The sequence below is a fragment of the Balaenoptera borealis genome, assembly GCF_965194805.1.
Source record: "Balaenoptera borealis genome assembly, chromosome: 18".
Lineage (NCBI taxonomy): Eukaryota > Metazoa > Chordata > Mammalia > Artiodactyla > Balaenopteridae > Balaenoptera > Balaenoptera borealis.
Window position 1 is genome coordinate 50,561,419 of NC_138877.1, and position 27,989 is coordinate 50,589,407.

A 27,989-nucleotide genomic window follows, 5' to 3' on the forward strand; every position below is an offset into this window, starting at 1 on the left:
GACAAGAAAAAAAAAAGTTTTATACACACATGCATACAGAGTACGTGAGAGAATGAGAGCATGAATGTACAAATGATAAAGCAAACAGATCAAAATGTTACCAACAGGTGAATCTGATTCAAGAATATATGGGCACTCTATGTACTATTCTTATTTTTGGGAACCTTTCTGTAAGCTTAAAATTATTTCCAAATAAGAGATTTTTTTAAGTTCACATTTACATTTTTTAAAAAATCAAGAGTTGCAAATTACATCCCAGAGACTTAGGTTATAGGGTTCTGAATATTTACCCACATCACAGATGGTACAGGTTTATTAGCACAGTCTTATTAAGCTTTTCCTTCAGCTCTACTATGCCCAAACTATACAAAATTCTCAGAGCATCTTCACTCTTTTCAAGCTTTGGCAAAAAAGAGAAAGAGCAAAACAGACAGGCAAACAGACAGAGAGAGACACAGAGAGGGAGAGGAAAAAGTAAACTATAATTCTAAACAAATCTAACAAGAAAAGCAGGCCTTCAAAAAGTTCTAAAATAAAAATAATTCTACATGTTAAGAAAAATGATTCTTTACAAACTAGTTGGGAAATCAGTTTTCAGTGACAGAATTAGCTCTACTGAATGCTTAACAGATTCTGACCTGGAATAAACATGCCCAATATTCTAACACAGCTGTTAAATTTAATAAATTCTAATGCTACACTAGAGAAGAAAATCATTTCAAAGTAAAGTCTGTTAGGTTTTGTGTATGTTGGATGTGGAGACAGGAAATATGCATATGCAATAATTATAATACAAGAATTTCACTGAAACCAGAAAAAATAGCTAACGTAGACAAATCGCAAGGCAACGGTACAATGCAATATTATTAATGCTTAAAAAATTTCTTACAGAAAAACTTCCAAATGTGAAGACCTGTCCATCCATTAAAAGTACTGCCGTGTGGTTGCTGCCTGCAGTAACTTGTGTGCTAGGGCCTGGCAATGCTTGAACAAGAGTGGGACATCCCCTAGGTTAAAAAAAAAAAAAAAAAAAAAAATTAAGTCAATTTCTTACAAGACCCAACTGAAATAAAAAACAATAAACAATGCAATAAAAAATAGAAGAGATAAAAGGCACTAATAAGAATATTCAGCAAACACTTATTTAGGTACTATATGCCTGTCTCCATCCTATGTGTTAGGTACACAAAGATGAAAAAGACATAATCACTGACTTTAAGGAGATTATTAAAAAGATTTCTTGAGTTTACTACCTTAACTATGGACACATAATTTTTATTTTTTCTGAAAGACTGGTGCTACCTTTGTTTTAAAAGAAAAAAAATGTTACCTTATATAGTGAATGGCAAGTTAGAGAGCTCTATAAATATTTGTCGGATGAAATAAAAATCATGTGCTGATTTAACAGGAACTCAATCCAAGAACCATACAGAACAATTAAATTTATGTCTTCTTTTCTACTTTTTTCCACTGAACTGTCAATTATTTTTATGTCTTCTTTTCTACCGTTTTTTCACTGAACTGTAATTTTAAATTTTAACATATACAGTAGTTAATGAATTAGAATACAGTAACATGAGAGGCACCGCAGCAGTGGCTACAAGCTCAGGCTCTAGATATAGACTGCCTGGGTGTGAATCCTGGCTCCACCACGTGGTAGCAACGTACTATGACTTTGAACAAGTTACTCATCCTTTTTGTATTTCAGTTTTCTCTTCTATTACGTGGAGATAATACTAAACAGTATTTACCCCATAGGGTTCCTATGAACAATAAAGAAGCTCACATACGTCAAGGGCTTGGATCAGTGTCTGTTACACAGTTAACAATTAATAAATGGTAACTATTATGATAAATGGCATCCCTGTATTCATCTTATCTATCCTTGTAACCATCCTTATATCACTTTATTTACCACTTTCAGTAATCATCATCTATAATGAGAATAATCACACTATAGAAATAGTCCACACATAATAGGAGAGCTCTGCTTTTGAGACAATGTAATTATAATACTTTAAATTTTTTTAAATTACACATATTTTTTAATGATTATTCAGGCTGCAATGAAAAATGAACTGGGAAGAGGCAACACTAGCAGCTGGAAACCTAGTTAAGAAAATGTCACAATAATCTGGGTGAGTTATGGTGAAGGCCTGAAATAGGAACAGTGTGGACTGAAAGGAATGAATGGATTTGACAGCTCTGTAAGGAATAGAACTGACTAGACTCTGGCAACGATTGACATGGGAAAATGAAGGTTTTCTGCTTAAGTAACAAGGTAGATGGTGGTAACATTCACTTAAGCTATGAGAATGAATGAGAGCTAGGAAAACAAAGAGAGAAAAGATAGTTTTCATTGTAAGTCTCTCTAACATTTAGGTATGAACAGAGGAAGAAGAGCTCATAAAATCTAGGCCATAACAAAGAATGAACTCTGGGAAAATGTGGTACGTAGACAGTCATTTCAAGAATAGGAAAATAATGTACATGCTGAATGCTCTAGAGACAGATGCAAATGACCGCCTGATTTTGCAAGAAGGAAGTCTCTTTTGTGGAGTAGGCACAACACTATGTAGCAAAGGAAGAGTTAACAGTGGGGTCAGAGACTAATGCAAAACCCCTTCAAAAACCTCAGCACAAAAGGGAAAAAGGAGAACCAGCAGCTAGAGGGAAAATGGAGCTGAAGGGGAAGCTCCGTCCTTTTTAAGAATCTGCAGAAGTTTAAAAGAGTGAGTAAAGATAAGGACATATGGTTCAGAGGGGAGACAAGAAACAGAACCAGATCCCTATGGAAAAGGCAGAGAGGCTTCACAGCACGGACAAGAACAGGCCCCACTTTCAGTGTAACATGAAGAAGGACGAAAGAAGTAGTAGGGACGCAGGCAGGTTGGCAGAGTTGCTGGACTGAAGAATTTCCCATCTTATGTTTTTATTTTTGCTGTGATGTGAACAGAGGTCAAGTGCTGAGAGGAAGAAGGAAATGGGTGAGGAGAGAATTTAAAGATTACGGAAAGGGTACAGTGGTGAATGGAAAAAATAAAAACCTAGACCAGAAGTTTTTAACCCAGATCCAAATGACTTCTAGGAAGTCTGAAGGTGAGATTCAGGAGATCTGTGAATCTTCTAAATCTGGAAGCCAACTTTTAAGTGTATATTCTTATGTCTGTTTTTCTGAAGAGACAGCCTATGTCATTCATCACATTCTCAAAAGGTCTTAAATCAAATAGTTCAAAACTACAAACCAGGAGGATCACTGCCTATTGTAGAAGGATTGGTCCAATCTACAAATCTTAACAATCTGTATAAGTATGGTGATTTATTTTTTTCCAGAAGCCTAAGTTAGACATAGAAAATATAGGTAGACCGATGCATGCTTGAAGTTTTGCCATGCCTTAGCATCAAGACCCAAGAGGGTGAGAAAACTGAGGATAATGGTAAGAGTACAGGTGAAGAGAATAAATGACAGTCTCTAAGGTGGGTCGGAAAAAAACTGAAACAGGCGACAGACACTAAGAAAGTAGAGGGCTGTAGAGAATGAAGTACTGATAAAGTCAAAGACCAAGTAAAGTAATGCTAAGTAACAGAAGAAGAAATTGTCATCAGATCATAGGTTGTTTAAACTTAAAAATTCAGAGTTGGAGCTATGCTAGATCCATAATGGGTCCTGGGAATGGCCACCATGAATGTGGACGTAAAGTTCACTATATCTAACTCACAGTGTCAAGGTAACTGTATTGTATGGGACCATTCACGAGTGTGACAAGACTCAGACTGGGAAAACATTGTGAGCCAGATACTAAATTTTCAGTGAATGAAAGGCAGTGACTAAAACATAGGTAGGTAGTAACCAAAGGGGAGGAGAGCAGAATGGCCCTGCCTCAAAAGAGTAGTTTTTACTTGAGGATACAATAATATGGCTAGCAACAGCAGTGAAAGTTAAGCGGTTCTCAAATCTGAGGTACTGGGAGTTTTGGCAATAAACAATTACCAGGTCAAAGGGCTGTATGGCGAACTAATGTCCTCACAGAAATGTCCAGTTCGATTCAAACAAAGGATTAAAGGGAAAGTACCTAAGACTGTTTACTTGCCTGCAGTTTACAAAGCATTTTCATATAAAATGTATCACTGGTTATCAAAATAACTCTATGGGTAGATCTGAAGCCCTTTAAAAAGGATTTTCCCAGAGTTAGTGGCAATTCTTCTAATAAACTCTTTTCATGATACTAGAGCCCATTTATTAAATTATTTGGTAAACACAGGAAGAACAGAAAAGAAAAATTATATGTGTATGTGTATGCATGCCAGGCATTTTACAGACACTGTATTAATTCTTTAACAATGCTATGGGATATTTAAACTAAGGCTCAGTAAATTATGGTCACATAGCTGGTAAGAGATGAATCAAAGATATGAACCTTGTCTAAATGGTTACAGACACCATGACTGTGTAGCATATTAATGCAGAAGGAGGATATAGCAAGAAAAAGATGAAACTCAGAAACATTATAAGAATTATCCAAATTCTACTGAAAAAAGGGGAATAAAAGCATCTAAACGCTGTAGTCCCTTTCCCAATATCCAGGTTTAAGTTTACGGAAAAGCGTAAAAGAATTTGGAATTCAGAGATTTAGGAGCATACTGAAGAAAATAAATGAAAAAGCGGGTTGGTAGACTCATGTCATGAGTGAATGTATTACAGCCCTCAGAAGCTTTTTGACTTCACTTTTAAAACCAGCAACAGTAACAGCCAATATTTATTGAGCATTTACTACAGGCTAGGCCCTGTGCTAGGAAAACAACACGTTATCATCTCACTGAACAACAACCTTCTGACAGAAAGATACTTATTCCCGTTCAAAAGGAAGAAACTGAGACACAGGAAAGTTAAGTAATTTGGTCAAGGTCACATGGGCACCAAGTGATATAATCAGACTCAGTCATCCTGGCAAGACAACACATTAAATAAAGAGAATACCAATAACACGTTTCTACCCTTAGCACATGCACACTACAATATTTATCTTACATTAATCACACACTATTAATGTGTGCTATACAATAAATTTCAGTTACAAGTGCTTGATTACTAGAAACTTAAAAAAAAATACCTTCCAACTTTATTTCAACTAAATATCTATAAATGTTTTGCTTCGTGGTACTTAGTTAATATGTATGCTATTGAGGCTTTGTTCCTCCAGGGATTGTTCCTCCATATACACGGTCAATTCCTTTTGGAATTCGTAACAGTTCCTGACTCCTGCCTTCCAAGTGCCAGATAAATCCAGACAAACAGGGTCACTGGAGTGTTTCCAGCACAGACGGTTCTGGCTGGTTTTCGTTTAATCCACCAGGCACAGCGCGTAGGCGTTATTTCACTGCGTCACCCAGTCTGGTGCTCCCCACCCTCATGGAATCAGCCTTCCAGTTACAACTCAATCGATGGAACCAGCAGTGAAAATTCACATGTTGGAAAAGAACAACTTTGGGCAGTTGAAGGAAATCCCACCAGAGTTTAATCTCCTTAAAAAACCCTAATTATTTAATTTTCAACATTAAAAGCTATCTTACTTCATGAAGATATATTCGAAACTATTAAAAATACTTAGCATATTGCCATGATACTGTCACCTGAGCAAGTCAAGGTACGGTGCTCCCTGTTTGATAATCAGGACCAGGAGGCAATGTTTTTAGGTAGCCTCTTCATTTTAAGAGCTGGCTTGAGATCCTTCCCGTTCTACAGCCGTTACACCTCAACGTGGGGTGGCAGGACTTGTGCTTATGCTGTTCATTCTTCACACTGTGCAGGCACCTTAGGGCTGTGATTTGATTATAGATATGATTTCCACTATTTCCCTCCCACTCAGTCAAGACCAGGAAACACATACATTTGCTAAATCTCTTCTGTGGAATGATATACAAGTACAGAGTCTGATTTGTGAGAAAGTGCCCCCCTTGCGACACACATGACTGACGTTCCGTCATGTCTAACTGTAATGCACCTTTCCCAGGTTATGTCATGACTCACAAAATAATCTCCAGCTAAATAACAACAGCAATAATGATGATGATGACGATAATAATAAATTCTTTTCTGTGTCATGAGTCTTCCGTGAGAAACAGAACAAAAAGTTTCCAAATTCTTCTCCATGCATATTACAAGCCCTGTCTCAGTCTCTGCATAGGAGTGATGTTGTTCAATTGCGACGCAAAGTACCTGCTGCCCTCTAATACCTGTGACAGTAATTGCTCAACCCTGCAAAGCCACTGATATTCTGAAATTTCCAATGTCCGATATACAAATGCCATACCTGGTGACATTTGATACAGTAATCTGTCAAAGACCTTTTGCTCTCTTTCCAAGCACAATATTTGTCCTTAAGATTGTGATAGTTTTATAAACGTCTTAACAAGTGTCAAACGTATGTTGCACTTGTGTTTTTGGTAAGAAGTTCAACTCGATGGTATCTCAAATCATCTCTTTTCATCAGTAACAACGGTCATCGAAGTAACTAAGGACATTCCTTTCATCCTCATTTTCTGTGCACTGCAAATGGACCTGACCCTGCCTTTTAGGGATGGATGGCGTTTCTTAATCCCGGATGCACAGTAGACTGTGGAGAGCTTTTAGGAAAGAACTGATGCTGGCATCCTATCCAACCCTTGCTGCGTCCATCTCCCATGCCCAACGCCCATCTCCCAACACACACCTCGTAAAAAGTCTAGATTTAGGGTCCAGGCATGGCATTTTTGAAGTTCCCCAAGTAATTCTACTGTGCAGGCAGGATTAAGAATCACTGGTCTTTACCATGTAAATGGCATCATCCCTGCCACAGTAATGAAGTGATTTCAGAATAAAGTGAAAATTATGGATTTTATTTAATGACTGGAGTGATTCACTGTATGTGAATGAGAAACCATATAGTTCCAGCTGCTTCTGGCAGGTACCTTGTGACTATAGGAAGAATCAGGCAAGAGTAGAGAGACAAAAAGAAAGGAGGTTCAGTGGCAAACTGAATTGGTGAGTCAGGTCTAGCCTGAAGCTGCCCTATATTATCCCCAGACTTATAAATAAACCTGGTTTCAGTGGTGGGGCAGCCACACACGTGGACCACTCAGATCTTGAAGACCACCTGCTGCAGGGAACATAAAATGACTGACAGCCTCAGATGCTGTTCCTTTGGGTCCACGAGGCCATTCTTCCCCTGGGAAGCTACCAGCCTGTGACTGAGCACTGTGAAGGTATGCATGCTGGCCCATTCTGCCCACTTTGGGACTCTTCCAAAGGCAGCCTTGGCTTGAGGACACCCCACTGGCCTGGCTAAAACCCAGTCAGAACTGCACGGTAACCTAACTCTTCCTAACCCATTCTTCCTTCTTTCCCTTCACAGGGGTCAGATCTACATCGGGCCTATTCCTGCTCTTTTCCCTTTTATCTTTCACAGCAGTTTTCTACCAATAAACCCTTTGCACATCTAATCCTATCTTTGCATCTTCTTCCTGGAAGACCTGAGCTAACAAAGATGGATTTTCTATACTTTTGACCAAAAGCACTCTCACTGTATTAAGCAGAAGTGGAATCAGCTGCTGTAATGAAAGCAAAGTGACAGGGAATTAAACAAGACAGAAGTTTACTACTCTTTCAGGTAAGCACCCAATTATAAGGAGCTGATGTGGCAGTTCCATGGTGTCGGGGACCCAGACTATTCCTATCTTGTGGCTCTGCCATTCTCAATACATAGTTTCCAACTTATGATCGCTATGATGACTTTTCCAGCTCCTGCCGTCAGGCATGGACTCCAGGCAGCAAGCTGGGAGGGAAGAGGGAGAAAGGGAAGGGTGTCCCCCTTCCCTTTAACAGCATGATCCCAAAGCTGCACATATCACTTTAGTTTACTCGGCCATATCTTGCTGCAATGGAGGCGGGAAAATGAAGTCTTTAGCTTCATGGTCTTGTCACCAACTAAAACTCTATTACCAAATGAAGCAGGGAAGAATGGATATTAAAAAATATCTAGTAGTCTCTACCACAATTAGTTCTTCACTATGCTGGATAAGTCAAAACAGTTTCTCTGAGTGACCATTAGATTTTGTTTGAAAATTATGGAAAAGCTTCAATGACTTCATGTTAATATTAGACCAAAATTTAAAAACGATAACATCAAGGAGTATGAATAAATCTATTGCTGATTTGTTAAAATTCTATTTGGGGATAGTCACTGTCTCATCCATTGCCATGAACAGCCTTTAAAAAGATATTAATTCTTAAGAATGCAGTAAGATTTCGTGATAATCATAATCACTCTCACATTTTAAACGTATAAAATGTAAATCAATTTTTCTCCCGAAACTACAAAATCATCTATCCCCACAAAAGCACTCAACCACAAAATCAAGAAGAAACAAGAATTTATGGGCCACAGTTTGCAAAACAGTGGTATAAATACTTTTTCAAGTGTAGAAATATATATTTAGAAAGAAAAAAGGAAAGAAAGAAAGGAAGAAAGAAAGAGAAAAAAAAAAAACCACTCAGCATCTTCCCACAAAAAGTTAAAGTACCTGGAATTGACATCCCCGTGTCCGAGCTGCCCGTGCTGCCCGTACCCAAATGTGTAGACGTCGCCGTTCTCCATTAAAACCACTGAAACCAAAATCAGAGCTTTATGTTTTCATTGTATGCATTTCATATTTCTATCACAACTATACTGAAGGCAGTGCAATTTTCACTATTTAAAATTTGTAGAGCCATTAAAAACAGGCAATTGAAGCATCGACAAATTTATATTTAATGAGAAATAAATATAATTTCAGTTCTGTAAAATATCTTTGTAGGTTATAAAAATGTATGTTTTCATAATATACGCTTTAAAATTCTTATAAATGCCATTTAATAACAATATTTAATAAAACATTGGTTTGGGTCAGCTGTAAAGTCTTTTTATAATGAGTAACTACATAGAAAATGTTCTCTCACATCTAGGATAATTATATAGGTAGGTGGGTTTGAGCTCTGCACAGTTACGTACAACATCAATATGTCTGTCAGAACTTTAGTATTTGTCAATGTCTTATCAAATAAGGAAACATATTGAGTATCAAAAGAAAGAATGTGACATTTTTTATGTTTACGTTGAAGAGTACAACCTAAGCTATATAATCCAAATGTCAATTATTTACCAGGAATTGAAATTTCTACTTTTTAAAAAAATATAGATATTTGTTGATGCACATCTCTCACTGAACAGTAACAAAGTTTGTGACCAGATTATAAAAATCACAGAACTGTAGAGTTCAAAGGGATTTCAGGGATTATTTTATCTTCAGGAATTTCATGAACTGAATTATAAAATAAGTCCATCAGAAGACAGATTAGAAGTCAGATCTCTACATGTACCACAATGTTCATTGCAGCACTATTTACACTAGCCAGGACATGGAAGCAACCTAAGTGTCCATCGACACATGAATGGATAAAGAAGATGTGGCACATATAGACAATGGAATATTACTCAGCCATAAAAAGAAATGAAATTGAACTATTTGTAGTGAGGTGGATGGACCTAGAGTCTGTCATACAGAGTGAAGTAAGTCAGAAAGAGAAAAACAAATACTGTATGCTAACACATATATATAGAATCTAAAAAAAAAAAAAAGAATCGTTCTGATGAACCTAGGGGCAGGACAGGAATAAAGCTGCAGATGTAGAGAATGGACTTGAGGACACAGGGAGGGGGAAGGGTAAGCTAGGACGAAGTGAGAGAGTAGCACTGACATATATACACTACCAAATGTAAAATAGATAGCTAGTGGGAAGCAGCCGCATAGCACAGGGAGATCAGCTCGGTGCTTTGTGATCACCTAGACAGGTGGTATAGGGAGGGTGGAACAGAGACACAAGAGGGAGGGGATATGGGGATATATGTATACGTATAGCTGATTCACTTTGTTATATGGCAGAAACTAACATAACATTGTAAAGCTATTATACTCCAATAAAGATGTTAAAAAAAAAAAAAGTCAGATCTCTAGACAATCATTTTATAGCTTAAAAGAGATTGTGTAATAAATATGCTTTCATAGACTTGAGAGATACTGTCACACTATAGCTTTTAAACACAGTTAACAGACTACATTTGTCAAAACTAAACAAATAGGTTATTCAGCACAATTGTAAAAATGCAGTTATACCCTAAAGTTCCAGCCGCTACCTGAATGGTGAAATCCACAGCTGACTTGTACTGCCCGGAGCTCACAGTCAAATCGCACAGAGCCTGGAGGATATGTTGTGATTTTGCTTGCATCCTTTTCTCCTCGTTCTCCACTTCCATCTGTAAGTGTTACAATTTGTAATTAAGCCATTATTCATCTTCAAAATAAAATTTAAAATCAGTTTACTATGGAAAAACAAGAGAAAATGTTAAAAGGAACAAGCAAGAAGAATCTGTAGCTGTTAGAAGTGATAGATCAAGACTCTACCTGCAAAGAAGCAATTTTGAAAAGATATACTATATACTTCTGTTTGCAAATATCACTAAATCAGTAAAAACACAGATAAGGTCTGGTTACAGATAAAGCCTATTAATCTAATCAGTTATGTAATGTAAATGGGTCATTAAGTTATAGCAATAACAAAAATCTAAATGTAATAGTTTATATGGGAAAATTTAGTGTACATAAAAATAACTGCATGCAAAGTCATTTAATTGTTTTAAACTTAGTGATATTGTTAGTGCTAGCCGTTTAAAAAAAATTTCTAGCTGACTCGCAAATGACTTAGATTTCCCAGACACATCTAGAAAGGCTACTCTGTCCGCCAGTATTGCTAAACTCAACTGAACTTTAAAAAATTTATAAAGACCAAATAGCTTTATCCACTGTATTGCAGTTCAATGGTTTCCTGTCGTTCATTTTGTCTGTCCCACCTTGACCCTCAGCCAGTCAGCTCTGCGGTCTTCTTCAGGCCCCCAAACACAACTCTGAACCAAACCCTCTGCTTTTATTCCTTCTTTCCTCCTCCCTTCTTTTTATAATTTCCTACCATAAGCTTGCTTTAAGGTCCTCCCTCCAACCCTAGTTTCTACATTTGACTTTGAATATTCTGGCATTTTAACCATAAAATTTTAAAAACACATTCCACAATTTAACAACTTTACTTTGGAATGTGTAAATAAGAAAGGCAACTTACTTTTCCTAGTCTAATACTATACATCAACTAAAATACGACCTCTATGTCATCAAGATTCAAATTCCTTACACATGGAATAAATGTAAATCTGGATGGAATTTCAGGTCAACTAGTCTAAGCTAAGTGCTTTGTGATACAGTAAATCTAAACAAGTGTGTATAATATGCAGATACACATGTGGATCTACAGGCACACATTTTAAAATAATTCTGTATTTTCATTACCCATTTTAGAATACTAAGCAGAATAACATCAAATCATTTCATGTTCACATTATCCTTTCTTTTTCTATCTAATATTTCTAACCTTTACTACTATCCAGGTAAGACAAAATTGGCCTAAATTACGAGTTCCATTTCTATAACTAAATGACTCTAGCATTTCAAAAAGTTTTAAACTCTTTACAACATTAGGACAGTAAAACCTCACTAATTCAGAATAACACAGAATGGGTTGGCCTATATAACTTACTGAAAAGGTCTTAATTATAGAATGTTTAAGTAAAAGTTCAGTTTTATTACCTTCAAGCAGAACAGATTATAGATTAAACTAAATGCTATTGATACAATAAATAAAATGTGGTTACCTACATTATAAATCAAAATAGGCCTATTTTACATAAAAATGTACCATAAACATAAAAGTCCTTTAACATACAAGAATTAATTGCTGGACCCAGAGGTTGAAGGCACGTTGAAGGAATCCTTCATTTCTTGAGCCCTTGGTTTGAAAAGCTAGTGATTTTAGACAGGTTTCCCCTTATAAGTATGACCCTGAAAATTCAGAGGAAGAAGTTATTTTGAATTTTTTACTCAAAAAAGATCACAAATACTGTATCTGAAGTACCATAAATTTTGAATTAGTGAGAGGTTTTACTATAAAAGGAAAAAGAATATGATTCTTCTTTTGCTAAATTATCTAATGTGGGTTTGTCAAATTAAATCTGCAAGAATGGATGGGCTAAAAAAAAAAAAAAAAATCACAACATTTAGTTTTACTCCATCCAAAATGCAATATACTCTTAGTTCAAAGACTCCTCATCTTGGAAATGGTTAAGTATAAACAAGGGCCTACCCATAAAGGAATAAGTATCTTCCAAACACTATTTAAATAAGATGACAGATATATAAAAATTTTACAGCTTTATCTCAATCGGTAAAAATATCTAATTATTAAAACCAAATCTGATTTAATAAAGAAAACAAATTGTGTTCATTTGATTGTGCCAGACCTAACTAAATTCAATGTTACACCTTAATTTCAGTTTATATAAATGTATTGATGCCTAGTTAAAGCTTTTACCTTTGAATCTGGCATTCTGCCCTCTCCCTCCAGTCAGAGATTAAATATAGATACAAAGCCCACAATAGAGACAAAGCATCAGGGAAGGAGGAAAAAAAAGCCTAGTAATTTACTGATTAAAATCATAGTGATTAAAAGAGTACTAGCTATTATTTAGAGGTAAAAAATAATACTAGAAACATTTTGTTCAAGTGCATCTAAACAAACCTTTATATAAAATAATTTTTCAATTATTACAGATGGTGAAAATATTGTTATTATAAGAAAAAAACAGGGATAAGGTTCTTGATCACTAGTAGCAGCAGTGACAGAATTTTTTAAATATACATCTGTATCTGGAATTTTATGTCAGTTCAAAAAATTAAGTACAATTCTAATAATTTAAAAATTTACAGAAGTTTATCAAAGAACAAAGATACCTAATAAACAGTCAAGAATCTAGTGTAAATTCAAGAACTAGCAAGCGAAATTCAGCAAGATAAATTCTCCCCAAGCTCATTACTCAGTAAAGTGTCAATGAGCAGCAATAAAATTAATCTCACATTTTTAGGAAAGTTAGGCTTAAATATTCTTATAATTGGCCATTTAGGTATATCTGTATTTTCCCTAATATGAGTATGTTCATACATGTATCATACGATACTGAAACTATGATAGCTATAAAGTTTTGACAGATATGTAACTACAGTATTGTATGTATATATACATTATTTATGCATATTTGTGTACACACACAGAGAAAAGAGGATTCAGTATCTAAAGGACTCTAACTTTTAATTTTTATTTAAATCTATACTTTTTGGGTAATCTTATAAGCATGCATATATCACTGAATGTTATCACAAAACACAGTGAGTACTTTGAATGAAATCACTAAAATAAAACAGCAAAGCAGTAGTAATTACAATTTGCTAAACACCTCTGTGCTAAACACTGAAAATTTAAATAGCACAGTGGATAGTGCTTTTGGGCACTGGAGCCTAAGAGACTTGGATTGGAATCCTGGCTCTACTATTTGCTAGTTTTATGATAACTGGACACTGGATCTTTTTGAGTTTTAGTTTTCCCATCTATAAGATAGGAATAATGGTACATTACCTCACAAGGTATTTATGAGAAATAAGTGCAATAATGTATGAAAAGTGTTCAGTCAATATTATTGTTGCTCTCCTTAATCAATACAATAATCCGATGATAAGGGTATTGTTATTCCATTTTGCAGTTGGGAAAACCAAGGCTTTAGAGGGGTTAAGTAGCCAGCCCAAAGTAATAAATGGTAGAGCAGTTTTAGAAATTGATCAAAAATAAGGCTCATGCATTTTACCACCACCAAATGGCTGACATCTTAAATCTTTTGTAAAAATAATTACACATTTAACAAATCTCAAATTTTGTACCTTTAAGATAATTCTAAAAGAGGATGCAAGGAATTCAAAGAATTCAAGCTAGTATTCATGGAGAATTTTTATTTGCAAAGTATATACATATACACACACACACACATATCTTAATTTAATCTTCATATCAACATCTTCAGTTAGGAATTATCATTCTTATTTTTAAAAGAAGGAAACTGAAACCAAAGAGATTAAGAAATTTATGAACGGCCACACAGTTCTAGTAAATGAAAAACAGGATTAAAACTGAGGCCTAATTCCAAAGGCTGTATTTCCATTACACCACACTGTTTCTTTACAGAAAACAGGTGTAAAATACACACAGATGTTTTTGAGTGCGCCTTCAGATTTTCACATCAGTCACTTCAAGACTATCTCCAGAATAATTCTAATGTTCCTAACTAGGAGTAGTACATTAAAATCTTTTTTTTCTACGTAAGGCACTGAATAGTTGAAACAAATGTTAATTCAGATAACTGTTTAAAATACAGTGTACAGTTACATTCTTTAAATACTATATGTTATATGGATTATATGTTATACATAACTGATTCCGTCTTACACACTATTTTGCCTCTGGTCAAAATTTGCCTGTATAGGATAGATTTTGTGACCTTCTCTGAATTCTTTCCAATCAGCCAGAAGCTCTCCAACTTTCCATCTTAGAACTCACTCCTGTTAACAATAAATCCACAGTTCTTACCCTCCACACACCTCTACAAAAAAGTCATAGTCTAGAAAATTTAAATCATTATTATCCTACAATGGTGTACCACCAACATAATTAAATGTAAGATAGAACACAGCAATTAATACAGTGAATTTGTCAGTGCAAGATAAACACGGTAATACAAAAGAGAAAAAAATGTACGTAGGAAAAATAATTTATTAAAAGACTATGTCTATATGCAGCAGGAGTAAAAGCAGTGACTGGCAAGGGGATTAAATGACAGGAACAGCGAATGCAAAGGGAGTAACGGAAAGTGAATCTGTGGATGTACAGTGAGTGTTAAGTTAGTACTCTCTAGATAAAATGGGACACCATCTGATAAAGTAATACTTACACTTTAAATTCATTTTGGTGGTAAAGAGATGAAACTATTCCACTCTATAAAACCATACAATCTGATGATTAAAAATAAAATGGCCTTATACTGTAATACTACAAAGTAAGTCCTTCCAAAGAGGTTACCCTGTGGCAGACAAGATGGAAGTAAGGCTTGCTATCGTTGAGTAATTTCTATAGCTAATCAGTGTGACATTGTAAAAAGTCTATTTTAAATTTGTAACCTTGGTTTTCTGTAGCATTTCATTTTAAAATTCTGGAAAAAAACAAAGATGACTGTCTATATGATACTAACATGGAGCTGAAAAAGTTTTAAAACTGTTTATTGAAATGTGAATAGTTAACCTCCGGTGAAGTACTGGAAGAAGTCCACTTTCATATAATTGGCAAGAAAAAGACACTTGATAAAATCTGTTCTAATACTGGCAGAGTAGAAAATGTGAGATCAGAGATTCTAGCAATAACCAAAATAATTTACATAGCACACCCCAAATATTATTCCTTAGATTTAAATATTAATGGCATTGTTAGAGCACCCAGTAAATAAAGCAATCACAAATTTTACTACGGTTAATCACATTAGACTTAAAATACTCTCAATTTTTATTTCTGCAGAATATAACTTGAGTAGTGCTCTATTTGTGTTTTTACTAAAAACGGGTTTTTATCTGTTTTGTTTTGCATTTTTGCTTTGAGTGACAAACTGATAGATTGAAACAGGCAAAGAAAAATAAAGTTGATTATAATATATGGCATAAGAAAGTTTAAAAATAAAATTAGTCTATAACAGTTTTGCAGCCCCAAAAAAAGACAAAACATTAGTTAGATTAATTTGCATGGAATATGTGTTTTTAAAATCTTCTATTTTGCAGGGTTTATTTCAGGCATTTAAGAAAACAGTAGGTTTAAGTTGTACTACTCAAAGAGTGCTTGGTTCCCATGCCAGGATTCAAGGCAGAATTTATACATAAATTTATAAGTTCTCTGCATTAAATTCTTTCCTGATCTTAGTTGACCCATAATCTGTGGTTTAAGGAAAAATAATCTTGTTTTAGGAATATATCAAATATCAAATAAATCATGTGTATTGTGAATATAAACTTTTATATTAAAACAATGGAAGCGCTGTAGCAATCAACTCATTATTACTTTATACACTGAATTTAGCAATTCTGTTAATTCTAAAGCAAATAAACAGAATTAAAAAAAGAGAAAAGGACTGCAAAATGCCAGATGGCAGTGATCTAAGAGCAGATAATAAAGTATATAAAATAGAGAGCAATAATTATTTTTTCTACCTTCCCTTAACTTTAGGAAATTTGAAAAGGAATGGAAAAGAAAAAGATATACTGTAAAATGTCTTCTTTTTATTAAAGTTAACCAAAAAAATACAATAAAATAAGATTGACAGTTACTGACAAACAGTACACTTTCAGCATGTTCTTTCTCCTCAGGCTATATAATAATGATAGAAGCAAAGTAGAAGAATTAGGTTTGTGCATTTTCCCAGAGACAAAATTCGAATAAGTGGAAGAAATTGGGAAAGTATCCCACCTAGTTGATAAGGAAGACCAAATACCTTTGTGCTTGTCCCGTTTATGCTTTAGCTGTGCTGGATGGGATCTGAGTCTGGCTAGAGCCTGTTCTCGATGGTTCATAAAAATAGGACCAGCAAATACAAGGGGGCCTGAGGAGAAACATTTTGTATGTGCATAGAAAAGCTCACAAAATGAAAACACTACAATGAACAAAACTAATTCAAACTAAAAAGCATGGAAATTAAAGTTTTGGACATGATACTTTTCTCCCAAATCCCCCCCGCCCCGTTAACCTCCCACTCCCAACCATAACCTATTCACCATTCTATACACAAGTTTTATTATCTTAAATATAGTCAATAAAGTAAACATTCTGATCTTTTAAACTTATAAAATTATTAGGTAGTTACTAATAGTCTCAAATAGATAATCAGAGAGTTCAAATAGAATAAATCAAATTATCTTACAAATCTTTTAATATCATATATATTCAAACTTGGTAAACCACACATTCATTAAAAACAAATATCTTTCCTTTTAAAATACCAAACACCAACAAAGTTTTAAATTAATGATTAAATTTTAACAAGGTCTTCAAGATTTAATATCCATATCAATCTTGATACAAAACCAAGATGTTACTGACAACTACATTCTGTCATAGAGGTAAGAAAACAAGGTGGTCAAAAACAAAACAAAAACAAAAAATTACTATGATCTGCGATATACATATTTATATACATACACATTTATATACATGCAAATACATACATACATACAACATACACACATATATACATGTATATGTATATATATAAAATCACTGCTTTATAAAGACAGAATTGTATAAACTGCATTTGATTTGATTTTCTAAAAAAGATAAATCTAACTTTATGATTTTAACCACATACACAAAATCAGACACAAGGATAAGCTGAATTTCATACTGATGATGAAGAGGGGACTCTAAACCCAGTAACATTTTTAGAACATTAACGGTTCTCTCATAAAACAATTTCTTTCTGAAGCTCCTCCATGTACATATACATATATACATAAATATACACTGACACAGATTACAGTCATTTCTACTTATACAGTATTTAAGAAAAAAATCTGTAGCCAAATTAATTTCAATAAAATTTAAAAACTGTTTTCCCCATTACTGTTTAGCTTGAAAAGAAAAATTTAAATTATACCTTAAAATTATAGTTCTTTTCTTACAGAACAGAACCACAGCTTCCTTGAGTTTTAGCAATATCAAAAATGCTTACAAATTTCAAAACACTAAATTTGACAGTTAAGAAGTTACCAGTATTTGAAAAGGAAATTGACAGTATATATGCACTGAACATTTTTAATTAAATTTCTGTGATTCTCTATAGATCTTCAGCTATAACTAATTTTTCTAACAATGCGACAAAATGAAACTACTGCTCTGTAATAAAATTTGACAAATGTCATATTAAATACCAAAGTACCCTGCATTAAACATTAAACAATGGGTAGAAAAAAATATATTTAAATTATGTCTCTAGATATAGAAAAAAACACAAGCAGCATCAATTCTATGAAAAACCAAGAATAACATATTATATGATTACTACAGGTAGAAATATGCTAATTTAATGTTAATAGAAGAATTAAATATTATTTTCCAGTAACGCAGTATCAATCATTTTCAAACTAAGATTATATAAACTAAGCTTCATCTTTAAAATATAATGAGATACATTTCAAATATGAACACATGTCATTTCTTCAACTTGCCCTATTTTTCAATTGATTTACTAAAGCAGATAATATAAATCATTCTAAAACGTGTAAGACACTTTCCAACTATACCAAGAATTGTAAATATTAAAATAACAATAATATTAAGCTGTATTACCATTTTCTAATTTCTGTGGCCTGCCTGAGATACTATTCCTTTCCATAAAAATATTATACCCATAATATTCAGAGTTATTTAGTCTCTCATAAATTCAATCTTTTCAGAGTCCTTTCTATACATAAATACAGAAGGCCCACTGGCAATCACACATAGAAAGTACATCACTCGAGCTCAACTTAAGTTACCATTTATAATATCAAGTTACCAGGTTCTAAAATACTCTTGTATCCCATGGACTAAAATAATTTTTCTTACATAGTTAAGTCATTCATTTATTCACCAAACATTTTTGATTATCTTTAATGTAACAGATGCTAGGTATCATAGATATAATGACAAAGACACAGATCTCATTCAAATTCAGTCCACCAGGGAAGACAGAATAAAAACAAAGAATTGCAATATGTTCTAATAAATGTTATAAAGTAAATCTGTACACATCATATCCTGAAGGATGAAAAGTGATCAAATCAACTTGAGTGAATCAAAGAGGTTTCAAAGAGGGACTTCCCTGGTGGTGCAGTGGTTAAGAATTCACCTACCAATGCAGGGGACACGGGTTCGAGCCTGGGTCCAGGAAGATCCCACATGCCGCAGAGCAACTAAGGCCGTGCGCCACAACTACTGAGCCTGTGCTCTGGAGCCTGCGAGCCACAACTGCTGAGCCCGCAGGCCAGAACTACTGAAGCCTGTGCTCCGCAACAAGAGAAGCCACCGCAATGAGAAGCCCGCGCACCGCAACGAAGAGTAGCCCCCGCTCTCCACAACTAGCGAAAGCCTACGCACAGCAACGAACACCCAATGCAGCCAAAAAAAAAAAAGAAAAAAAGAGAGATTTCAAAAAATGAGAAAAAGTTTGCCAAGAGAGAAAGAAGAGAAGAGAGGGCATTGCAGGTAAAAGGAATAGGATTTATAAAAGCACGAAGACATAAACAACATTACTGTATGGTCATTAAAAACACACACGAGTGTTGGCGGCGACGATGGCAACAGCGGCAGGAGGTTTGGTTGTCACCCGTTGGCTGCGCGGCGCTGCGCTCGGCGGCGGCCATTGCAGCTTATTTTCAGTTGCTTTTTAAAGACGGAAAGCTCATGGTGCAGATGGTTATTTCCAGTGCTGGGGCTGGAGGCCTGGCAGAATGGGTGCTGATGGAGCTACAGGGGGAGATCGAGGCTCGCTACAGCACTGGGTTAGCTGGAAACCTCCTGGGAGACCTGCACCACTGAGGGAATCCCTGTGCTGAACGTGGGGCATCATATCCTGTATGGGAAAACCATCCACCTGGAGAAAACCTTTGCCGTCCTTGTTAAACACACTCCCGGGGGGGGGAGCAAGATTGTGATGATCTTGGCTGCGAGAATGGCACCCCATACCTGGTGACAGCACTCATCAAAAACAAGATCCTTTTCAAAACTCGCCCCAAGCCCATTATCACCAATGTCCCCAAGAAAGTATGAAAGAACCCCAGATTTTCCTAGAGAGAGGCCAACTCCTTGGACTCACGCTCCGCTGCCACCTCAAGGACAGATGGATAGTTCCCTGGGACCACAAGGGGGTCCTGTTTTAAACATAGGCCACCCACTGGGTATGAACTCAGATCCCTTCCTTATGGCAACAGGCTCTCTTGGTGGAAATTTGGCCCCATTTCCAAGGAACCCATCTCCTTTTCCAACTTCATCAGGTTCACTGGCTTCAAATCCAGCACCTTTCCCTGCTGGTGCTCGTGACCCAAGCATGGCTTCTTTTCCAAGAGGGATGAATCCCACTGGCACAGGTGCAGTTTCTTTCCCAAGGCTGGGTGGTCTCTTGGGCCCAAGCCCAGGGTCAGCTCTAAATCCTGGAGCAGGGGCTCTTCCAGGCCCAGGGTCTCTGTCTAACCCAAGGTTAGGGAGTCTCCCAGGGCCAGGTCCTATGTCCAACCCAAGGCCAAGTGGTGTTCTGAGAACAGGTCCTGACCTCAGAAGTGGTGGCCCCATGGGCCCTGGATCTGGACCCAACCTGAGAGCAGGTGTCCTGTTGACATCTGGGGATGGTCCTCCCAATCCTAGACCTGTTGGCCTGGGCCCCAGACCAAGTCCCAATCTGAGATCAGGCTTTGTAGGTACAAACCCTGCCCCGAGGTCAGGTACGTTTCCAGGCCCTGGCCTTGCGCCCAACCCAAGATCAAGTGGCCTGGGCCGAGGCCTTGGGCCTAATCCCAGGGCAGGTGGCCTGGGCCCAAGCCCTAATTTGGGCACCAGAGCGGGTGGCCTCTTGGGCACAGGATCTGGTCTTAAGAATGGCTGGACCTCAAAGCCTAAATCTTGCCCCCATTCTAAGAGCAGCTGGTCTTCTAGGAGCAAATTCAGCTGCTTTCTCACAAGCTTCTGGAAACGTGGGCACAAGCCCATCTTCCACAGCCAGCACACCTGGCCCCACAGGCCCAAACTCGGGTCCTGGCTCTCAGGGAACTGGCCTTCCAGGGCCAATCCCATGTCGAGGGCTCCTGGCCCCATTAGCCCTAATTCAGCTCATTTTTCAAGCCCACTGGCCCCATGGGAGTAAAGGCTAATCCTTTTCCAAGAGGGACAGGTTCAGGGGGATTGAACCCAGCTGCTTTCTCTCAGTCTTCTAACACATTGGCTTCAAACTCAGTTAACTTCCAGGGGTCTGCTGGCCTCCAGGGCTCAAGTCCAGCAATTTTCCCAAGAGCCTCTGGGCCACTAGGCTCCAACCCAGCTACCTTCCCAAGGTCTACTGGCCCATTAGGCCCTGGTCAGGTTAATTCCCCCAGGTCAGCTCCCAAGGCTCTTCACCAGCAGGCCCTGTGGGTATCAACCCAGCTCCTTTCGCAAGGCCAGCTGGGACCCTGGGTCTAAGCCCAGCTTCCTTTCCAGGGATGAATGGCCCTGCAAGCAAGACCTTGGTCCCATTTCCTAGAGTGGGGAGCCTCCCTGGCACAAACCCAGCTGCTTTCCCCAGACCAGGGGCTCCAATGGCTGCAATGTACCCAAATGGAATGTTACCCCCTTAGACACCATTTTCTCTCCAGGACCACCTTGGTTTCCAGACACTGTGGTTCTGGGCAGGGGCTGTGTTTTGGGTGAAAGGGTAGTTATGGAGCTACAGTCTGAAGTACATAGCTGGGGATCAAGTTCAAATGAGCCTTTTTCCCCCCTCTGCGTCTTTCTTGACTGAAGGTGAAATGTTATCTGTGGGACATGGACTTTGGCAGGTGGGAATGATCCCGCCTTGCAAGAAGGAATCTCCAGCCTTCCAGAAGCCTGCTGTGCTTCTGTCCTACAGCTTTCTGCCCCTTGTTTCTTACTAGTTTCTTGAATTGTTCTTGTGGACTTCTCCTCAGGGATACATTGGCCTGCAGGTCCCAATTCATATGCGGTCCCCTGCTCACCACTGGGGAATCAGCTCACTGCTCTCTAGAAATGTCGCGCTGGTGAGCGGACCACGCTTCAGCAGCACTGACCTGGCCACACTCTACTGCCATACCTTCCCCTGGGGGCTGGAACACAGAACAGGGAAGCGCAACCACTTCAGAGAGCCACCAAATACAATTTCTGCTTGCCTGACTGGGCCTGCAGCTCCCTTCTCCTGGGACTTACTTAGAGGAGGCCAGGATCACGGCTCCACTGCTCATCCCACTCCCTCTCCACTGGTACTCCCAATCAAAGAACCTCAAAATTAAACTGATGTGGATGGGGTTAGGTGAACTGGGGTGGGGGTGGGGGGAATGAAGGGGAGAAATCACTGTGTTTCGTTCAGCCTGATGTGAAAGGATGGTTGGTGTTTTCCTGCAGTGTATCTTGTCTTACTGTTTCTTTAATAAATGGGATGAGAGGGAAAAAAAAACACACACACAAACATAGCTGAAATGGATGGACTATAAGGTTATGAGGCAGAAAGTAGTGGGATATGAGTTTGGAGATGAATATACAAAAGAGATAATTAATGTCTTTTGATACCATTACACTTCATTGTAGAGGCGATGAGAAGTCCATGAAACGTTTTCAGTTAGTCAACAGGCACACATTAAGTACTGGCCAATTTCAGGCACCATGCAAGGTTCTAGGAACACTTGGATAAACAAGACCCCATCTCTGATTCAAGAAGCTCACAGTCTAATGGTTGAGGGAAAGTTTACAGAAAACTCAAGAAGAAATTATGATGGTGTGCTATGACAAAATTAAGCACACTGGAGGGGCAGCTGGCAAAACCTGAGGGTGGGAAAGTACGGAGTTACTTTCAGAAAGTCATTGGTGATACATTTCAAGAACCTAAAAATTATTATTATCCTCTGGCCCAGTAATTATACATACAGAAATCTGTTCTAAGGAAAACTGAAATATTTTTTAAAAGATTTCAGCTCAAAGGCATTATTATAACCTTATTAATGGTAATGAAAAATTAAAACAATCCAAAAAGAAGAACAGTTAATCAAAAACTATGGTATATTTTCTCACTGGAATAATAATCAGCCATTAAAACAAGATTTATAAAGAAAAAGTACTTCTGTGCTATTTAAATTAGCAAGGACATAACATCGTTCACCAACGTTTTGCAAAAATTAAAAATAATACCTAATACAGGTGGTGCTACAGGAAAACACCACTCTCATATGTTAGTCTTAGGAAGATAAATTCCTATAACATTTTTTTAAAAATTTGAAATATCTGTTAAAATTTAAAACATACATACTCTCTGGCCCAAATATGCTATTTCTGGGAAGCTCTATTATATAAACAAAAATTCCACTACATATGGCTTCAAGTTTAAGAATACATTATTAGAGCAAAATCCACAAAACCCTGAAAACAACCTTAATGACCATCAACAAAATAATGGCTGAATAAACTGTGATACAGACATATTATGAATTGTTATGTAGCTATTAAATAGAATGTGATAGATCCATGTTCATTAGTATGTGTTCATGTTGTACTGTAAAATGGGAAAAAGGTGTTGCAAACAACTGTATATTTAATACAATATCCCTTCTGTAAATAAACATATGCCTACATGCTCACATATTTATAGATATCTGCACATGATTATATTTTAATGGAGTAAGATACAGAAATATACCTATTAGACTAAACCTCATTTGCTTGGTAAAAGAGAATGGGAAGGCAAGGAAAAAACTGCTGGAAAATTTTTTAAAATGTACATACTATAACATTAAGCAAATATATGAAATATAAGATTCAGTCAGTGAGGGACTTCCTGGTGGCACAGTGGTTAAGAATCCGCTTGCCAATGCAGGGGACATGGGTTTGAGCCCTGGTCCGAGAAGATCCCACATGCCGCGGAGCAACTAAGCCCGTGCACCACAACTACTGAGCCTGTGCTCTAGAGCCCGCGAGCCACAACTACTGAAGCCCGCGCGCCTAGAGGCCGTGCTCCAAACAAGAGAAGCGAAGTCACCGCAATGAGAAGCCTACACACTGCAACAAAGAGTAGCTCCCGCTCGCCGCAACTATTGAAAGCCTGAGTGCAGCAACGAAGACCCAACACAGCCAAATAAATAAATAAATAAATAAATAAATAAATTTATATATAAAAAAAAAGATTCAGTCAGTAATATAACTGGAAATGTATAAAACTCAATTAGAAGATACCAATGAAATAAATAAAAGTAATAATTTAATTAAAGGATAGGTTTGTGGAAAACCTTTAACCTAAATTCCTGTATTACTTTAATACGGTATTGCAATAAGGCACAAAAAATGTATGATATAACTATTAAGGAGAAAAAACAGTACACCGATATATATCACAGTATGAAATGATGTAAAATGTCTAAACAAAAAAGTATGCATAGAAAACCTTTAAGAAAGTATACCAAAATTCTATAGTGGTTATCTTTGGATGAGAATTACATTGATATTTTTTTATTACTTATGTTTTCCATGTGCTTCATATAATATTTTACTTTAAAAGGAGACTTTAATGTAGTATTGGAAGATAAGCTAATACTGGATTTGACATGTCAAATCAAGAAAACTTAATGGTTTTCGAGGCTTAAAAATCAATAGCAATAACTTCTCAATCACTTTGAAACTGGAGAGACTATAATAAACTTGTTTTTACATTCTAATTTGTGACTATGGGAAACTGATTTTTTTTCTATCAAAATAGAATCATTTTATTCTACAGATGATGTAGGGGGTTTTATTAATAATAATCAAAATTTTGTGATGAGCATCCCAATGTTGCGAGAAAAGCAATCAAGTAGAGGAGAGGCCAGAGCTGGAAAAGAATCAAATCCAAAGAGAACAGCAGTTTACTAAATAGCCCACCACCACCACCACTAGCATCCTCATCATCACCATCGCCATCATCACCATTTACCCAGGGCTTAGTATATGTCAGGCATTTTCATGCAAGTCACTTAATCCTCACCCCTACTTAACATAGGTACAGTTGTAATCTTCATTTTAAAGGTAGGGAAACTGAGGTTCAGAGTGGTTATACTCCAAGTAAAACTTAAGAAGCCAGGATATGAACCAAAGTCTAACTTCAGAACCCATATTTTCAACCACCATGCTATACAGCTATGCTAACTATATAACTTATTATCCAAATGAGACTCTCTACCGAGAGCAAAAGGGGGCACTGTAAGAAATACGTCCGAACAGTAGGCATAAAATGGGACTGTCCCAGGCAAACCAGGACGTAACTCACCCCATCGACAGCTCACAATCACGGAATTTTGATTTGACATTTAGGGGAAAAAGAAAGAAGGAAAAATAGGCAACATTATTTGGGCTTAGTTTTCCTTAAAACAGAGCGCTGAGAAGGAATATAAAGATAAGAACATTGATACAATCACCCAGGAGTCCTGATGACTTCAAGAGTTCTACTTAAAAATCCCACTGAACAAGCACTCCACTTGTAAAGTTAATACAAGTCTCAGAGAACTTATGTATCAATCTGTCTAATCTAAAAACAAACTAAAAATGATCACAAACACCACTGAAAAAAAATCTGTAAATGAATACTACTGGTACCTAAGAATATATAGGTAAGAAAAGTATTATCTGGAAGACTAATAGCATAAAAAAATTAAAGTTCCAACTTTATCAAAAAGTAGTAACCACACTACTTTTGGGGGTTTCAACAGCAACAGAAGAATCTGTCATAAACAGCAGCTGAACTACATCAATAGGCCTGAGGTTGATGAGCAAGGCTTTAATACAAGAGCTAGGTCCTAAAATTTTGATCAACTTTAAAACAAATAACACAAACTTGGTAAACAGGATGAGACAGATAAATCAAGTAAAATAATTTAACTTAATCTAATACTGAAAGGCTGAAATTTCAACACAGGTAAAGCCAATTACTAATAAGCATAATTACCAACAGACTGCTAACTGTTAGTTATCTAAAAAATACCAAGCAGAAGCCAAGGGGGGCAGGGGGCAGGGGGGGTGGAGAAAAGATAAGTATGTATGTGTGGCAGTTGGAACACTAAAAATTTATTTGACATTCCTGTTCCTCATGAGGACAAAATGAGACTAACAATCTTCCCTAGCATGGTGTCAAACAAGAGCCCTAGAACACTGTGCATGTGACTCAAATCTGTATCGAGGACCCTCAGGCAGAAATGCTGAAGCATGAGGCCCAGGTGACTCTGATGTAGAAGGCCCATGTAACAAACTTTGAACATCACTGCCCTAGAGCAGCGGTTCTCACACTTCAGCACCCTCAGGATCGCCGGGAAAGCTTGTTAAAGCACAGATACAATAATCTAATTTCCATAAATATTTAAATAATGGAGGTTTTTTTTTAACTTTTAAAGGGTTAGAGTTTATGTTTTAAAGGTCTATGATACATTTTAAAATAAAAGGCAAAAGAATATTCTGCTATCACAAAGTTTTGTTGAATAACCAGTGCATCATCAATGTTCTTTTACTTCTGATATACAGAAATATATACTATACCTAGAGAAGAATAGCTTTTTATAGAGGGAGAGAAAAAAATAAGATATATAGCGTTAGGCAAGTAATTAAATGTCATCACAAGGATTTGCTATACTTTGGTTGAAACATAGGAAATTGCTGGTTTTTGTAGGTCATTTCATATGATTCAACCTAATATTAAAAAAAAAAAAAAAAACCAGGTAGTAAAAGTATCACTAGTAATTAACCTTAAGCAAATCATACTATTAATACAAAAGGAATTATCACTTAATTACCATGTGTCATAAAGACCCAGAACTTAAATTTTACCCTATTCTCTACAAAACATTTAATATGCAATTTTCTCATACATTTATATAATATAAATAAGAGTAGATACATTAATCTCATTAAAATATCATTTAAAGGCAATGATTTTATGTAAACAAAGCCAAACTAACAGCAAATATTCACTGTATTAATTCCTCAACATTGCTTATTAGACACTATACAGAACAATCTTCAAGTTCTAAGCAGATGTTTTATGACCTAAGTTTAATAAAAACAGAATCACCATGTGTGCTATATATTTTATAGTCAATACTTACTCCATTTTATATTAAAAAAAGGAATGCCTAAAAAAGTCTGTAATGATGGTTAAATGAGTAATAGGTTTTATCTCCTGTATCATATACCATGCCATTTTAATAAGTATTAAAATATACAATATCACTAAATATTTCGAATCAAAATTTTGCCTAGCAGAGGAATAAAATTACAGACCTTTGTAACAATCTGTCTTAATCCTACAAAGAAAAGATTCTATTGGGCAAGAATAACTTTAGTAATACTTATATTTATCTCTGCTTGTTGGATATATACTAAAATACTATAATCACTGTTAAATGTAGTTTTTAGGCTGAGAAATGGTCATAAACAATGAGGAAAAAATAGATAATAAATCTATCTTTGCAATTAAAACCTGCAGACCCTCCAACTTACCCTTCTTGTACATAACCAGAATAAGCTTTTGCCGGAAAGATACATAAAAGCATAATTATGCACTAAATTGGAAGGAAGAGCGGTGAGACTATGCCCAAATGATAATAATTGTAAATGAGTAAGAAATCAGAACTTAAAATACTAAACTAATTTGGTGTTCATAGTTAAGTAGATGAGTCAAAATATGGGTGAAGGACAGTTCTTCGAATTTGTATTTTTTTAAAGATTGCCATTGCTAATAGTTTTTGATGCTTGGCATATGGCACAATTTTTAATACGGTTGACTTATGCCATAAACACACTAACGAATTAAATGTATGTTATTATTAGCACAATTGTAATACCCTGAATATTTTCATAATACTTTCATGAGTTACTAGAATGTTACTAATTTTAATTTCTTACCAAATCAGCCTATTCTGTAAACTTTTAACTGGTCTCAGTATAGGGTAAGAAAATGTATTTTCATATACATTTTCTCTGCAGCTACATCTTACCTCTTCCTTCATCTAATCTGTGTCTCCTGATTACACGTTGCCGTTTTTCTTCTTGTCGTAACTGGAGGTGTTCTTCAATGTTAACCCCGGGTACTGGGACAGCTATATGATTGACAGTCAATCAGTCAATTAGTTTTATAATAGATACGATAGAACTATATGAAATTCAAGAAAGTAAAAGCTAGCAAAAACACTGTCTAAAACACAAATGA

General features: G+C 36.3%; 1 protein-coding gene and 1 pseudogene across 17 annotated transcripts in view; one reads left to right on the forward strand and one right to left on the reverse strand.

The window, feature by feature from the left end:
- MYCBP2 (MYC binding protein 2) overlaps nt 1–27,989 on the reverse strand; it is a 269,957-nt gene that overhangs the window by 159,188 nt on the left and 82,780 nt on the right. For 15 of the 16 annotated variants that reach the window (XM_082365884.1, XM_082365877.1, XM_082365882.1 and 12 more), the window contains exons 17-21: nt 27,778–27,879; nt 16,530–16,637; nt 10,209–10,328; nt 8,560–8,641; nt 890–1,007 (exon numbers count right to left, since the gene is read on the reverse strand). In XM_082365884.1, the coding sequence (XP_082222010.1) occupies nt 890–1,007; nt 8,560–8,641; nt 10,209–10,328; nt 16,530–16,637; nt 27,778–27,879 (530 nt within the window). The remainder of the gene's footprint in view (nt 1–889; nt 1,008–8,559; nt 8,642–10,208; nt 10,329–16,529; nt 16,638–27,777; nt 27,880–27,989) is intronic. The other variant, XM_082365890.1, reaches the window with a different exon arrangement.
- On the forward strand, nt 19,484–22,511 carry LOC309615902 (decreased expression in renal and prostate cancer protein pseudogene; annotated as a pseudogene). Its single transcript has one exon. The product of its transcript is annotated as a decreased expression in renal and prostate cancer protein pseudogene (transcript).